Below are 17,054 nucleotides of genomic sequence, written 5' to 3' on the forward strand. Positions count from 1 at the left end.
TTCATTTTTAATTTTTCATGCAAATTAATGCAACGCAAGCTTTTTAAGAGACACACGCTCACCACAGCTGCACGAATTCGCCGCAAAAGCGCACAACCAAAGTTTCGCTGCAAAGTTGTGCGCGCTTGCGGTGAGTTGCGCGGTGTTGCCAGCGTGTGTTTTAAGGTTAGGCGCGCATGCATATTTTTTATATTTTTTTAGTTTTTAATTCATTTTTTTTTTAATTTTTAATTAATTTTTTTTAATTAATTTTTTTTTTTAATTTTTTAGTTGTGTTTTAGTATACTTTTCATATATAGTACATTTTTCGCGTTTTGTTTTATTCAATTATTTTAACTTAAGGTTTGCTTCTCTCTGCTTACGCTTTTCGCAATCACAACAAGCATACAAAATATTATAAATTATTAAAAACAATGAAACTTAAAAAAAACGAAAAAGAATAAAAAAAATTAAATAAAAAATATAATAATTATTTTTACTTTAACGCACTTGACTAACACGCTTCTGTTAATTTAAATATGTTAATTAGTTATTTAATACAAAAAAGTTAATAATACGCATTAAATATATAATCGTTTTTTCATATATAATAATAATAATTATAACAATAATAATAAAATTATTTAGGCAAATCCTCCATTAGTCGCTTTTTGGGGAGTAGGAAGAAATATTAAGTAGCAAAAATATATATATTTTTTTTTATTTAAAATGTACCGTTTTCTTCTCTTAGGCAGCTATATGGTTGTTGCTTTTTAACTTACGCGTCAAAATTAAATGTAAAAATTCTTTAAATCAGAAATTTTACATGATAAAGGCAGTGTAGGGGCAACTTCGGCTCTTCCTTGACAAACGTTACAAACGCTTTACGCGCACTTTCTCCAGTTTCTTGAATTTTTACTACTTGTGTGTGTTACCACAAAGTACAGTTAGTTTAATTTATTTGTTGCACAAAAATAAATAAACATTTTGAATGCTTGTTTTGTGTGTTTGAAATTTCGATTTCAACATTCGTAAATTTTTGTGGAAGTGTTGCCACCTAATTGGTTTTCTGTTATTTTTTAAGCGTAAAGCGTCTTTTAGCACACTGCCTTGCTGCCTGTGCATTGGAGTATTTTTGATTTTTTTACAAATTCTCTGCTTATGCTTCGTCTCTAAGGGCAGTTTCTTGGTTAGTCCTTTTAAAATTATAGGAAAGGTGTTTATATAACTACATACATATCCATATATGTTTGGTATATATATGTAACTATTTACTTAGTTTGTGTGCAATTTTTTTCTATAATACAAGTGCATATATGTATAAATATAGAGCTTTAGTGTCGAAGTACCCCACCACCTACACAGTTCTGCTATGCTATATATGTATGTAACTACTTTCGTTTCGTTTTTTATAGGAAGACAAGTCACTTAATTGCTATAATATATAGGTAGTTTGTATAGGTAAGTGGCAGCGCAATTGCTTTATTGCGTGTGTGTTTGTGTATTATATGTGTGTTTGTGTGTAGTTCGACTAATGAAGAAGTTGTATTGTTAGACGAGAATTCCTTCGTAGCTTCGCTAAAACTGTATTTGCTGTGACATTTGGCCTCTAGTTTGGAGAACTTTCCCGATATCTCTTGCTTCTGCAATTATGCGAAATGCCTTTTCGCGCCTCTTTGTTATGTTTATCCTCTAAACGTTAGCAGTGTTATAGCTTTGGCAGTTGTTCTTAGTTATTTTGTTTTTGTTTTTGTTTCTAGCTACATTTTCATAAAATTGGCTGCTACTAAGAGTACTTAAAAAAATATTAAAATTTTCTTTCTTTAAATTAAATCTGTACAAAATTACTCAAATAAAACATATTTTCTTTTTTCTTCTTTCTTGCAGTTTTCGCATACTCTCTTTTGCCACAAATTGCCAAAAGCTACTTGAAATTCTCATATTAGTTATAATACGAGCGCGCAGCCGGTCGTCTAACTAACCTCGGCTACGCTCTTTAGGAATGTCATGGTGAGTTGAGAAGTAGTATCCTATACATTTATTATATTACAGCTATTTTCATGTTTCTAGCAAATTTTGACCATCCAGTTTTCATTTGATTTTTCTTGTTATTCAGCAATTTTATGCTGCTTCTTGACACTTTTGTTTTTCTTTGCACGTTTTCAAATATTTTTTTTATAGCAAATAGCTGCTCTCATATTACCTATAATTAGTGCTCTCAACTTTTTGCACGTGCTTCTCAAATATTTCAATTTCTATACATTGTTTCTTTACTAAATTCTAATTTACTTGCATTCAATTAATTTCTTAACTAAACTATTTACTATTTGCATATTTACTCTCGTTTATCATTGCTTATGATAGATAATCGGGTGTGGGTTCTGGCACAGCTTCGGGATTCGCGAATAGCGGATTGGGGAACTCTGGCGGATGTGGTAGCGGCGCTAATGTTTTGGGTCGTCGACGGTAGGCCATTAGCCAACAGGAGACGGCTACGGCGACCGCTACCAATGCCAGTAAAGCGGTTATGACGAGCGCTATTATGAGACCCACCATGGAGACGCAAATGTCTTCGACACGCTGTGCCGCCGGTTTGACTACAAAGAAAGCGAGAAATAAACGAAAATTAGTTAATCAACTACTTTTTGCTTCCGCGCGTTCACTTACTGTTCGCATCATTGATGCCAGGTCCGCTGCGCTTTTCGAATGTCAAGATGGCATTCGATGAGATTGTTATCTCCTCGCGCAATTGTCCCTCCATGCCGGTGTTGGTCGCCACCGCTGTTGTGTCGGTGGAATTGTCGGCAATAGCACGACGTCTTCTACGTCCGAATGCATTGTAGCCGCGACAGTTAACCGGTTGACATTTACCAAAGCAGACACGTATGTTACATTGGAAGCGTATGTTATCGCTGGAGGGGAATTTGAAAGCATTGAAGTTAGCCATGAGGCTGTTGGTATCGGGATTGTATTCCCATTCGCCAAAGATTGACGCATCTGTCGCGCAACCATTCTCATCGGTGACAATATACTCGTTCTCAATGTTATCCTCCATTGTTTTGGCAATGCAGGAACGTGCGAAGCCACCATAGATTGCTGCAGAAAATTTTAGTTTATTAGCTTTGTACTGTAAAGGGTAACTCACTTAGATACTCACTTGCTGGCTCGACGTCAACTTGCAGTTTCAGATTGTCACCAATCTCCGCAGAGTTGATCTCTTCACCTTCGTGCGTTATGATGCGCATCTGACAGATTGGTGGCGGGCCAGTGTTGGCAATTGTGCCCGCTGTGGTTAGCATGGATACATTGAAGCCCAATGTGACATTCTTCTCACCGGTCTGGTAGACACATTTGATGTTGTAAGCTTGCGCCTTGTATGTAACCAATTTCGGATGCTTCTGTATGACCAGCACGAAGCTAGCAATATCCTTAACTGCTTGCATGCCGCAGCTGCCAAAGTGTACGCGGAAGATTTCCGTACGCGGTACACTTTCACCAGCTAAATTGACCACACGACGACATTCCTCATCCTTGCTATGGCCCTTCACGTAGAGCACGCCATTAAAGCCGGGTTCGGTAATATGTATTTCGACTTGTACACCATCAGCCAGACAGCTGACTAACATATCAGGACGTGGGAAGTCTGTACGGAAGTTGGTGTGATTGCAGATAAGCTCTGGATTGCCGGTGTAGCCGGTGATGCATTGACATTGCGCACGATGATTGATGGCATTACAGAAGGCATTTACGCCGCATACCTTTTGCAGACAAGGATCCTCACAGGTCTTCGTACGTGTGTTGCAGAAGCGATTGTCTGCACAGTCTTCGTTCGTTTCACAGCCAGGCTGATCTTCTGCTATGCATTCGCCAGCTGGTGTGAGTCGATATCCATGATCTGTCGGGCAGATACAGCGTCCACGTTCATCGATGACCATACCACGCTCCAACGCACATACACAGCGTCCATTTTCGTCGATCTTGAAGCCTTGTTCGGGCAGGCAGGGCGCGCAATATTCATATATGTCCAAAGCAGTGCCTGGCGGGCAGACACATTGACCGTCGACATCGCGTACGAAGCCTTTTTCAATCACACACAATGAGCGTTTGTCACACTGTATGGCCGCATTGCCGGTGTATCCCTCCAAACATTCGCAGATCATTGTACGCACTGGCACAGTATCTAAGACACGACAGTCGGCATTAACTCCACAAGGATGTGTTGCATTGCATGGATTGACGCATTCGCCACCTATACAGGCAGTTTGGCTTGGACAGTCGCCATCGTAGCGGCAAATCGGTATGTCACGTAGCGGTTCACAGCCGTTGCGACGCGCAATAGTACCCGGTGGACATGCACATTCCGGCTGGTGGTTGTAGACCTTGCAAATTTCGTCATATGCACAGATCGCCTTTGTATCGCAGGGGTTCTCACATTTGCCATTTACACAAGCCTTGTCTGATGGACATTCACCGTCGGTACGACAGCCAAGTGGTGTACAGGCGATGCGCGCATTGCCACGGAAACCGGGCACACATTCACATACAGCGCGGTGATCAACTGCTAGACATTCAGCATTTGTGCCGCATCGCTCACCTTGGCAAACGGGCACACAAAGTTGATTGCGACAGGCGTGCGTAGATGGACAGTCCGAATTTATAGCGCATTCAATCTTGGAACATTCGAATTCAGGGTTACCCTCGTAACCTTGACGACAAGTACATACCGGTTTATGGTCCTTAATGCGGCATTCAGCGTTCAAGCCACAATTGCAGGGATCGCGACAGATGCCATTTACGCAGGACTTATCTGTGGCACACTCTGAATCGGCTATACAACCGCCTACTTCCACAATTGTCTTTGTCGGTTTGCAGGTGCCACTGCCGCTGCTTATGTAGCCGTCGGGGCAGACGCAGATCATAGTACGTACAGGCGACGTTGGTGTCACTTCACATTGTGCTGGACGGTTGCATGGTTCCAGAGTGAGACAAGGATCGACACACTCATCGTTGATGCATGCCAAGCGTGCTGGGCAATCTGTGTCTACTTTGCACATAGGTTGTGGTTCTGGACGGCAGTCCACGTATGGATTGCCTAGGAAGCCAGCGGGACAGCGACAGACAGCCAAATGGTTTTGCGCGCGGCACTCGGCGCGTGGTGAGCAAGTATTGTGGTAAATACAAGGATTGACGCACTGTTCATTTTGACACATCTTGTCAGAGGGGCAATCGTTATTCGTTAGACAACCAATGACACGACAACGCTCGTAAGCATTACCACGATAACCACTCTTGCAGCGACACATAGCGGTGTTAGATTGCACATAGCATTCGGCGTTGATACCGCAAGGATCGTTGACTAAGCAGGGATTAATACAATTGCCGTTGATACAGGCCTTACCGGAGTCACATTCACTATCTATGCGACAGCCAATGGTGCGACAGAATGCATAGGGATTGCCTTCGTAACCGTCTTGGCAAGAGCATGTGGCGCGATGATTTTGTACTTGACAAATAGCGTTGGTGCCACAGTTGCATGGGTTTCGGCACTGACGGTTGATACACGCCTCTTGATCCGGACAGTCGGCATCACTACTGCAGCCTGGTGGACTCTGCAGTATGATCGGTTTACATTCACCTCGCGCATCCGGTACATAAGATTCGGGGCATTCGCATACCATAGTGCGTACAGGCACACTATCCAGTACACTGCATTTTGCGGAGCTTGCGCATGGTGAGAGTATGGTACATGGGTTCTGACATTTACTATCGATGCAAGCCAAGCGACTTGGGCAATCGCCATCGTCGCGACAAACTGGTTCTACAGGACGGCGTTCACAATAAGCGTAAGGGTTGCCGAGCGGCATAGTCTCGGGGCAGCGGCAAACAGCGCGATGTTGCAATGCTTGACAAATGGCATTTTGTGCGCATGGGCTATCCTGACAGGGGTTCACACATTGATTTCGTACACAAGCTTGATTCGTAGCGCAATCGTAGTCTGAGTGACATTCGACACGTACACAACGTTGGAATGGATCACCTTCCAAGCCGGCGGGACAGCGACAGGTAGCGCGATGATTACGACCAAAGCATTCGGCATTAAGTGCGCACGGATCACTGATCAAGCAAGGATTCACGCATTCACGATTCACGCATTGTTGATCCGATGAACATTCATCGTCCGATTGGCAGCCAATTTGTAAGCAACCGAATTGTGCATTGCCAGAGTAGCCAGGTTGGCAGTAGCAAACCGGGTGGTGATTACGTACAATACACTCGGCATTCGGGCCACAATTGCAAGGATTAATGCAACGTTCGTTGACACAAGATTCACTGAGTGAGCAATCGGAATTGGATTTGCAACCTATGGTAGATACGTCTGGAGCTGTGGTAAACAGAAAAGACAAACACAAAGGTTCATAAGTATTTGCGCTTAGAAGGAATCGTAAAAAATATACTTACGTGGTACACAAGCAACACGTGCATCGCCGGTGAAACCGCTTGGGCAACGGCATACCGGTTCTCTATTTTGTACATGGCAATAGGCACCGCGTCCACAAGAATCTTCCACACAAGGATTTACACAGCGTTCATTCTTACACGTCTTATCGTAGGGACAGTCATCGTTCTTTGTGCATTCAGCGTTCGGTGTTTTCGGTTGTTCGTGTACGATCAATTGGCACTCGACGCGTGGATTGCCTTCGTAGCCACGTGCACACGTGCATTCGGCATAGTGATCGCGTGAGCGACATTGCGCATTTACACCGCAGCGTTCCAATCGGCAAGCGTCGATACACACACCACGTTGGCAGACCTCGGTATTACCGCATTCATCGTTGCTCTGACAACCGCTGACTACTTCATGTTTGATTGGTACGCAATTACCCGAATTATCGGTGATCGTATCGCTCGGACACTTGCAGATCATGGTACGCAAAGGCAGCGTATCCAATACGTGACAGGTCTGTTGTGGCGTGCAAACATGTGGTGTGGCACAAGGATTGGCGCAACGCTGATTAATGCAAGCCAATTGAGATGGACAATCAGCATCCTGTTTACATTCGGGTTCAACTTTAGTTGGTGGCTCGCGTGGCACATCGCACTGTACGAACGGATTGCCTCTATAGCCGGGTCGACATTCACATTGCGGCTGATGACGTCTGCCAGTGCAAATGGCATTTAGCGCGCAGGTGTCCTCATCGCAAACCGGACGACAAACGCGATTCAAGCGATCGCAAGCCTCATGATCGGCACAATCTTCATTGTATTGGCAGTGACCGGTGATGCACGAGACAAACGGATTGCCTTGTGTGCCCGGCGGACATATGCAGACTGCTTGGTGGTTTTGTGGTGCGCATTGAGCGCCAGTGCCGCAACGTACGTCGCCATAACTGCAAGGATTTACACAATTCTCATTGATACAAGCCTTATCGTAGGGACAGTCCGCATTTATCTTGCATTCCGCTGTAATGTGTGAAAAAAATTATGTTTAATTTATAGTAAGGAAAATGGAATCACTTTAGCTGTATACTTACGTTTGTAGCATTGTACTTGCGGATCACCACCCCAGCCGGCGGGGCAAGAGCATATTGGACGCGAGTTGCGTACACGACATTCCGCGTTGCCAGCACATGGATTCGCCTCAGCGCAGGGATCTTGACAGCGTTGATTGATGCAGGCCGTTGTTGATGGACACTCCGCATCGTGTTTACAGCCCGCGGTGATATCAGCTGTGGGTAAAAGTTTGGATTGTTAGTTTCGGCGCAAAGCAAAGTGTAATTTAAAGTTAAACTCGGTAATGTGTGAACTTACGTGGTTGGTAGCAGTTTGTGAATGGATCACCTTGTGTGCCCTGTGGACAACTGCAGACGGCACGATGACGCTGAGCTAAGCATTCGGCTGTGCGGGCGCAAGGTGAGGCATCAATACAAGGATTTACACAGGCGCCATTGCGGCAGGCTTCCGTATCTTGACATTCGCTATTCGATTGGCAACCATGATCACGTGCGGGTTCTAATGCGAGAAAAACGGATTAGTGTACTGAAGTGAAGAGATATTTGTGTCGAAAACGTAATATAACGGAAAAGTATAGTTTGCGTGTGCTTGCAAAATTGCGAGGAGCTGTACAAGAACGTTGAGAGGTAAAGTTCAACATAGACACAATAAATATATACAATATAAAATAAATATTCGCAAATTAATTTGTAAAATATAAAAATTAAGCTGCAATGAAAAATAGACTCAAAAAGACAAGCATTTAAGGCATTTTCAAATTCAATGAATGACTTCGTTGCCAACCTACCTTTACGACAACCCACATCCGCATCACCCACATAACCGGGTTCGCATTGACAGATCATAGTACGCAACGGCAACGTGTCCACCACCGAGCAGATAGCATTTGCGCCACATGGTTGGGTTACAGCGCACGGATTCTTACATTCTCCATTGAAGCAGGCCAACTTGCTGGTACAATCCGCGTCCATAGTACATTGTGGTGCCACTTTAGGTTCTTCGAGCACACAGCTAACCAGCGGATTGCCACTGTAGCCAGGTGGGCAGCGACATTGTGCGCGATGATTGTCGACACGACACTGCGCGCCCACACCACAATTGCAGGGATCTTCGCAACGTTCATTCTTACAGGCCAAATTGAAGGCGCATTCGTCGTCGCGTGTGCATTCAGGTCGTTCACAGCGCACCAAAGGATTGCCGCGATAACCGTCTGGACAGTGACAGCGTGCCTTGTGATTGTAGTCGGCGCGACAGATGGCGTTCGTGCCGCACTGTGTGTACGGGCAAGGATCGGTACATTGTTTGTTGATACACGCTTCAGTAGCGGGGCATTCCTCGTCTGAGCGACAGCCGATGACATGGCAATAGCTGAAAGCATTGCCGGTGTAACCTATTTTGAGGATAGAATTAGTATTGTAATAGTTAGTTAGAGGACCTTAGAAATAATAATTTAAAAAAAATTCGGGCAAACAGAAATATTAATTTCAACTTTCACTCATTTCAGTGTCCACGTTTACGTTTCGAGCTCGCAAGGTAAGAATATTATTAAGAAATATTAAGCTATGTCCATTTTTTCTTTAGGAAAGCTATTGAACTGTAGTTTTACATGTTTCTCATTAATATTATTGTTAAGAACAGTCAAAGAAAGTACGCGTTTGCTAGATTTTCGTTCGATATTGTGATCTTCTTAACTACCAATGTTCGCTTCAATTTCAACTTTCGCGTACTCACCTTCGTTACAGACACAGAGTGGTCTGTGCAATTGCACGTGACAGCGTGCGTTTGTGCCGCAAATATTCGAGAGTTCGCATGGATTCTGACAAGCCTGGTTGACGCACGCCTTGTCGTTGGAGCATTCAGCGTCGGTGGTACATTCTGGTCGTGGTGCTGGTATTTCCTCCATTTGTCGAAGACATTGGTTAAACGGTGAGCCATAATAACCGGTTGGACAGGTACATACCGCCTTATGATTAATGACATTACAGATCGCATTGACACCGCAAGCATTAATACATGGGTCGCGACATTTCTGATTGATACAAGCACGATTACGTGAGCAGTCTTCATTGGTTACACATTCGGGGTACGTGCAAGTGGCAGCACCATTGATAACCTGGCATATGCCATTGCTGCGGCATGGTGATGGATTGCATGGATCGATCGGTTGCGGTGGTGCATGACATTCAACGAACGGATTGCCAACCATTGGGCTGGGACAACTACATATTGGATTGTGATTGGCGGTCTGGCATTGTGCGCCATAACCGCAGACGCCGGGACATGGATCGACACATTTGGAATTGACACACGCCTTATCCTTGGCACAGTCGGAGCTGAGTGTACACTCGGGACGACAACCTTGTCCTTGTGGATTGCCAAAGAAGCCTGGTAGACATTCACAAACAGCCTGATCGCGTTGTACTTTGCATACCGTATTTATGCCACACGGTGTTGGGTAGCATGGATCACGACGTTCCTGTGGTATGTGTTCTATTACAATCGGTGAACATTGGACGAAGGCATTGCCACTGTAGCCAGTGGGGCAAGAGCAAATCGGTATGTGGTTGTGAATGGTGCAAAGCGCCTCAACACCACAAGTGCCTGGACAAGGATCGGCGCATTTGTTGTGTATGCAAGCACGATTCGAGGAACACTCAGAATTGCCAATACATTCGGGACGGCAACCTTCATACGGATTACCAATGTAGTCGTTAATACATGAGCAGGTGTAGCTATCGCCACGTCCACGGCATTCACTGTTCGGACCGCATGGTGATGGACGGCAAGGATCACGTGGTTCCTGTTTCGGTGGTGGTGGTAATACTGAAAGATAATGAAATAAATATAAAGGTTATAGAAGAGCTGCCGTATGTAGAAATAAAACTGTGGTCGACTTGCTAACGCCTTACTTTTTGGAGCCTCATAACATACGCGGAAGGGATCGCCGGTCATGCCAACTGGGCAATGACAATTGGGTATATGCAGGGTCACAAGACAATTGGCATTCAAACCACATGAACCGGGACATGGGTCACGACATTTGCGGTTGATGCAAGCCAAGTTGTTAGGACAATCGTCATTACTAGAGCATTCTGGGCGACAATTTGGCGGTGTACCAATAAAGTCATCCAGACAAGAGCAACGCGGCTGTCCTTTTACGTCACTACATTGAGCATTAGGACCGCAAGGGGATGGTATACAAGGGTTCTGTATTGCAGGTGGTTCTTGTCGTATTTCTAAACAAAAATAGTGGAATATTGATAAGTTTGCGTCTTGAGGGAACTCTGTCAGTTGCAAGTTACCTGGTCTCGTGCAAAGTGAATATGGATTACCGGTATAACCGCGTATACATTCGCAGTGTGCGCGATGCTGCACCGCCTGACACTCGGCATTCAGTCCACATTGACCTGGGCAAGGATCAACACATTTGTTATTGATACACGCGTGTATTTGTGCACAATCCGAACTGCTATAACACTCGAGGCGACAGTTTGGTGGATTGCCGAAGTAACCAGTAATACAAGAGCAAATGGCATTGCCACCACGTTCAATACACTGTGAATTGGGGCCGCAAGGCGATGGCTGGCATGGATTCTTCAACTCCACTTCAGGAACTGGATCGCAAGCGACAAATGCATTACCAGTCATACGTTCTGGACAGCGACACATTGGTATGTGGTTAACGACGTCACAGAGTGCGCGTTGGCCACATGTACCTGGACATGGGTCCACACATTTATTACGCACGCAAGCGCGATCACGTGGACAATCCGCATTAAGCACACATTCTGGGCGACAACCGATGATGGGATCGCCATGATATTCCGGTATGCAGGAACATTGCCCGTTATTGCAGACAGTATTTGCGCCACATGGTGAAGGGATGCATGGATCCACAGGTTCCGCTGGTTCTGTAAGGTTTGTGTAAATTAAGAATTGCGTTTTGACTACGTATTCGGGTTCGTGGTATTTACTTGGTGCTGGTGGCGGTGGTGGTAATGGACGACAGCTGGTAAACGGATCACCGGTATAGCCAACGGGACAAGAACAGCTGGGTGTATGATATATTACATTACAAAGCGCTGAAAATCCACATGAACCGGGACATGGATCGCGACAACGTTCGTTAATACAGGCCATATTGCTGGCACATTCCGCATTTATTGTACATTCCGGACGGCAGTTGGGCGGCGCGCCAATGTAGTTCGTCAAACAGCTGCATGTAGCGGCACCATTCACTTCACGACATTGTGCGTATGGGCCACAAGGCGACGGTATGCATGGATTGACATCTGCTTGTGGCGGTTCTGGGGTACGTGGTGCTAAAGAGCATTATACAAGGGTAAATCAGTGAATTAAGCGAATAAGACGCGTAAATTAAGGCTATTGTGAGAAAGTGGCACAGTCGTTGCTTACGTGGTATACGCTGGCAGCTGGTGAAGGCTTCGCCGGTATAACCGGCCTTACAAGCACACAACGGACTATGGTTATGTACATGACATTCGGCGTTTAAGCCACAAGCGCCTGGACAGGGATCTTTACATTTCTGGTTGATGCATGCTTTGTCGGATGGACATTCTGAGCTGACGACACATTCTGGACGACAAGTGGGTGGAGTGCCAACGAATTCCGGTAGACACGAGCAAACGGCTTGACCATTTGATTCGCGACATTGTGCGTTGGCGCCACATGGTGATGGTTGGCAGGGACTTACTTTGACGGGTGGTTCAGCTGTTTCGAATTACACAACAAATTAGTGTCCAGTAGAGGTTAAGCGAGCGCTGGGTTAAAATATACTCAAACCAATATTTATAGCTCTACTAGAGCTGTGTTGTTTTGAAGCGAATTACGTATGTTATTTTTGCGCTTAATCTATGTTACTTCTTAAACTAAGTTAAGTTAAGTTATGTTAAGTGTGCCCATGGTAGGCTATGGCATGCTAGGGTTCTTATGCTAATGATTCTTAATATACGCTTATGATTACATTATTTGGCTTTATTTTTGGTATGGTTATTACTGCTAAGTAGTCGTGTAAGAATTGCAAAGTGAGAACTTTATATTGCTTGCAGACAGGGGTTTTAGATAGCGGGTTATAAAACGACGCATAGCATTTTCGAGGGTAAAGCTCTACCTAACGCATTGGTTACTCAATTTGTATTAGCGAGTTTCAGCAGACATTAGACAAAATTTAGTGCATTTGGGGTGGAAGTTCTGCATTGTTGTCAATTTTGGGAAGCTTGTTGTTAAGAATAAATAATACACATTAAAAATTTCTTACGTTCTGCCTGCACTATTTCACAACGTGTATATGGATCGCCGCGGTAGCCTGGCAGGCAGGCACAGTTCGGTATATGATTGACGACTTGACAAGTGGCTTGCGAACCACAAGTGCCGGGACATGGATCACGACACTTTTGGTTTCGACAAGCTTTGTCCGCTGAACAATCCGAATTTCTAACACATTCAGGACGACAAGCTTCATAAGGATTACCGAAATAGTCGGGTAAACATTGACAAACGCTAATGCCATTACGTGGTTGGCAAATTGCGTTTGGACCACAAGGGCTGGGACTGCAAGGTAAAGCCACCTCCGTTGGTGGTTCCTGTTGCTTAACGCATGTAGAGAAAGGATCGCCAGTATATCCGCTTGGACAGTAACACATTGCGCTGTGCGCCAATACACGACACTCGGCTGCAACACCACACGAACCCGGACAAGGATCGGCGCATTTGCGATTGATGCACGCCTTGTCCGAGACACACTCAGCACTTGTTACGCATTCGGGACGGCAGTTTGGTGCAGTACCAATGAAATCACGTAAGCAAGTACATTGTGCACCATTCGCAGTGGCGGTACATTCCGAGTTCGGTCCGCAAGGTGATGGTTGGCATGGATTTGTAGGCGTTACGTCGCTTATCGGTGCCGGTTTTGGTATAACTGTAATGGGTTTGAAGATGATGTTTATTTGAAAATTGGTGAGAGTAAAGTGCGTGCGCATAGTACTTATTGGCTGGCAGGAAATGAACGGATCGCCGGTGTAACGTGGTGGACAGGCACATATTGGGCTATGATTTTGAACATGACAGACGGCACGTAAACCACAGGTACCGGCGCACGGATCTTGGCAACGCTGATTCAAACAGTACTTATCCAAAGCACATTCGGAATTGGAAACACACTCGGGACGACAAGATGGTGGTGCACCAATATAACCAGGTAGGCAAGAGCAGATGGCTTGTTGATTAGACGCGCGACACTGTGCATTGGGACCACAAGGAGAAGGTTGACAGGGGTTTACGGGCGGTGGCGGTTCGACGACTGAAATTGGAAGAATGTGAGTTTGCATAGTCCGGTTGAAAGCGTTGATTTCAATATTACTTGGTATGCTTTCGCAATAAACAAATGCATTGCCTGTCATGCCTGCTGGACACGAACACATCGGTACGTGGTTTATAACATTGCACAGCGCAAGCGTGCCACAAGTACCCGGGCATGGGTCTTTACATTTTTGATTGATACAAGCACGGTCACGGGCGCAATCGCTGTTGAGTACACATTCTGGACGACAACCACTGTATGGATCTCCATGATATTCGGGCAGACAAGTACACACACCATCTCCACTACAAGCAGCATTCGCACCACAAGGTGATGGCACACAAGGATCCTGTTTGATGGGCTCACGTTGCACCGGTTGGGGTGGCTCTGGTTGACAGCTACTGAATGGATCTCCTACATAGCCAGTTGGACAGACGCAGTTGGGTACATGATTGAGTACATTACAAATTGCGTTAAAACCACATGAGCCGGGACATGGATCACGACACTTCTCATTGATGCAGGCACGATTCGACTGACAATCGGAATGTACAACGCATTCCGGGCGGCAATTCGGTGGACTACCTATGTAGCTAGGTAGACATGAGCAAACCGCGCCGCCGTTACGATTATGACATTGCGCGTATTGGCCACAAGGTGAAGGATTGCAGGGATTACTTGGTGGTTGTGGCGTTACATCTGCGATTGGCTGCGGTATTGGATAGCAACGCGTAAAAGCATCTCCCGTATAGCTAACTCTGCACGAACAAATCGGATTATGGTTGTAAACGCGACATTCTGCATTTTGCCCACAGGTACCAGGGCAAGGATCTGCGCATTTACGATTTATGCAAGCCTGTGTGAGCGGACATTCCGAATTAACGGTACACTCTGGACGGCAAGCAGGCGGCGAGCCAATAAATTCAGGCAAGCACGAACAAACAGCTTGTTGATTAACTTCATGGCACTGCGCATTCGGACCGCACGGCGAAGGTTGGCATGGATTAACATAAATGGGCTCCACTAGTGACAAGAAACATATAGAATTTTTACTGCCGATGTTTAAGGAAAATTTGTATTTATGCTTACATTGTTTTACGGGTGAGCATAAGCTAAACGGATTGCCCGTATAGCCATTGAAGCAATGGCAAACGGGTAGGTGATTAACAACCTGGCATTCGGCATTGCGACCGCAAGTGCCAGGACATGGATCTTGACATTTACGTTGTACGCAGGCTTTATTTGATGGACAATCACTGTTTAGCACACACTCGGGTCGACAACCTTGATAAGGGTTTCCGAAATATTCCGGAAGACAGACACAAGATCCAACATTGTTATGACGACGACATTCCGCATTATCTCCACAAGGATTCGGTACACATGGGTCTATAAAGTCCGGTACTGGTGCTGGTGGTGGCGGTAATGGCAAGCGGCAGACGGTGAAGGGGTCTCCAACGTAACCTTGTTCACAAACACAATTGGGTATGTGATTCAAAGTATGACACTGTGCATTGGAACCACATAGACCCGGGCATGGATCGCGACACTTCTGATTAATGCAAGCCTTATCGGATGGACATTCTGAATTGGATATACATTCTGGACGACAATTTGGTGGTACGCCTATAAACTCAGAGAGACAAGTACATGAAGGTGCACCATTTATGTTGCTGCATTGAGCATTGGCGCCGCACGGTGATGGACGGCAGGGATCGCGTGGCTCTTCATAAGTCGGAGGAGCTGTAGAAAAGTGAGTTGATATGGGAGGTTTGAAATTAGGTTTACGGACATTAAATCGCCGATGAGTAGAAAATACGTACTGATGATGGGTTGACAAGCTACAAATGGACTTCCGGTATAACCCGTTGGACACGAGCAAATAGGGTTATGATTCACAATGTTACAGAGTGCATTATGGCCGCAAGCGCCTGGACACGGATCTTTGCATTTCTGATTGATGCATGCGTGGTTCATTGGACACTCAGAATTGCTAATACATTCTGGGCGACAAGCGGGTGGTGTACCAATCATATCTGCTACACACGAACAAACAGCTATACCATTTCTATCTTGACATTGTGAGTTTGGACCGCATGGTGATGGTTGGCATGGATGCGCTGGTTCAGGTGGCCGCTCCGGAATTGGTTGGCAGAGAACAAATGCATTGCCTTGCATTCCCGCTGGGCAGTGGCACATGGGTACATGATTGTGCACTTCACATATCGCGTTCGAAGCACAGGTGCCGGGACAAGGATCTTGACATTTCTGGTTGATACAAGCTTTATCGCGCGAGCATTCGCTGTTAAGAATACATTCAGGACGGCAACCAGTGTATGGATCGCCTTGATATTCACCTATGCAAGTGCAAATACCATCGCTGCATTGAGCGTTAGTGCCACACGGTGATGGTATGCAAGGATCGTCAGCAGGGGTAGCTAATGTCAAAAATAAATATGGTTCGTTTAAAGTTTGGGTACGAAGGATTGAAAGGTTTAGATTTATATTACGTGGAGGTGGTGGAGCTGGTTGCGGGTGGCAACTCGTGAATGGATCACCGATATATCCGGCCGGGCACGTACACACTGGCGTATGATTTAGAACATTGCAAACGGCATACACTCCACAAGATCCAGGGCAAGGATCGCGACACTTTTCGTTTATGCAGGCGCGATTGCTGGCACAGTCCGAGTTTATAACACATTCTGGGCGGCAATTGGGCGGTGAACCGGTATACGAAGGTAGACAAGAACACGTCGGCTGTTCATTCACAACACGACAAACGGCATATTGACCGCAAGGTGAAGGAACACATGGATCGCGGTATGGTTCACGCGCTGGCGGTGGTGGTGGTGGTATAGGATTGCAACGGACAAATGCATCGCCAGTATAACCTGGGCGACAACTACAATATGGGCTATGTGAACGTACGCGACACTCAGCATTCGAGCCACAAGTGCCAGGGCAAGGATCTTGACATTTCTTGTTGATGCAGGCTTTATCAGCGGGACATTCAGAGTTCGATGTGCATTCGGGACGACAAGAGGGTGGACTGCCAATAAATTCGGGCAGACATGAGCATACGGCTTGTTCGTTTACCTCGCGACATTGAGAATTCGGGCCACATGGCGAGGGTATGCATGGATTGACATATTCTCTAATAGCTATTTATACATGTAAAATGAGATAATAATAATAAAGTGCAATAAGTCAAAATTGTGCTGTGATTCAAACTGTCTTTGCT

The 17,054-nt window shown here is 45.4% G+C and overlaps 1 protein-coding gene across 1 annotated transcript in view; it reads right to left on the reverse strand.

Moving 5' to 3' along the window:
- Positions 1 to 238: 238 nt before the first annotated feature.
- LOC105231247 (uncharacterized) overlaps positions 239 to 17,054 on the reverse strand; it is a 195,721-nt gene continuing 178,905 nt past the window's right edge. Inside the window, exons 84-101 of the mRNA XM_049455526.1 lie at positions 16,321 to 16,974; positions 15,634 to 16,248; positions 14,900 to 15,553; positions 13,871 to 14,833; positions 13,496 to 13,810; positions 12,770 to 13,429; positions 11,908 to 12,222; positions 11,466 to 11,813; positions 10,794 to 11,402; positions 10,401 to 10,727; positions 9,223 to 10,314; positions 8,279 to 8,881; positions 7,789 to 7,989; positions 7,512 to 7,706; positions 6,439 to 7,440; positions 3,137 to 6,361; positions 2,647 to 3,075; positions 239 to 2,576 (exon numbers count right to left, since the gene is read on the reverse strand). Coding sequence (XP_049311483.1) covers positions 2,335 to 2,576; positions 2,647 to 3,075; positions 3,137 to 6,361; positions 6,439 to 7,440; positions 7,512 to 7,706; positions 7,789 to 7,989; positions 8,279 to 8,881; positions 9,223 to 10,314; positions 10,401 to 10,727; positions 10,794 to 11,402; positions 11,466 to 11,813; positions 11,908 to 12,222; positions 12,770 to 13,429; positions 13,496 to 13,810; positions 13,871 to 14,833; positions 14,900 to 15,553; positions 15,634 to 16,248; positions 16,321 to 16,974 — 12,449 coding nt within the window. The 3' untranslated portion in view covers positions 239 to 2,334. The remainder of the gene's footprint in view (positions 2,577 to 2,646; positions 3,076 to 3,136; positions 6,362 to 6,438; positions 7,441 to 7,511; positions 7,707 to 7,788; positions 7,990 to 8,278; positions 8,882 to 9,222; positions 10,315 to 10,400; positions 10,728 to 10,793; positions 11,403 to 11,465; positions 11,814 to 11,907; positions 12,223 to 12,769; positions 13,430 to 13,495; positions 13,811 to 13,870; positions 14,834 to 14,899; positions 15,554 to 15,633; positions 16,249 to 16,320; positions 16,975 to 17,054) is intronic.

This window comes from Bactrocera dorsalis, chromosome 1 (assembly GCF_023373825.1).
Source record: "Bactrocera dorsalis isolate Fly_Bdor chromosome 1, ASM2337382v1, whole genome shotgun sequence".
Lineage (NCBI taxonomy): Eukaryota > Metazoa > Arthropoda > Insecta > Diptera > Tephritidae > Bactrocera > Bactrocera dorsalis.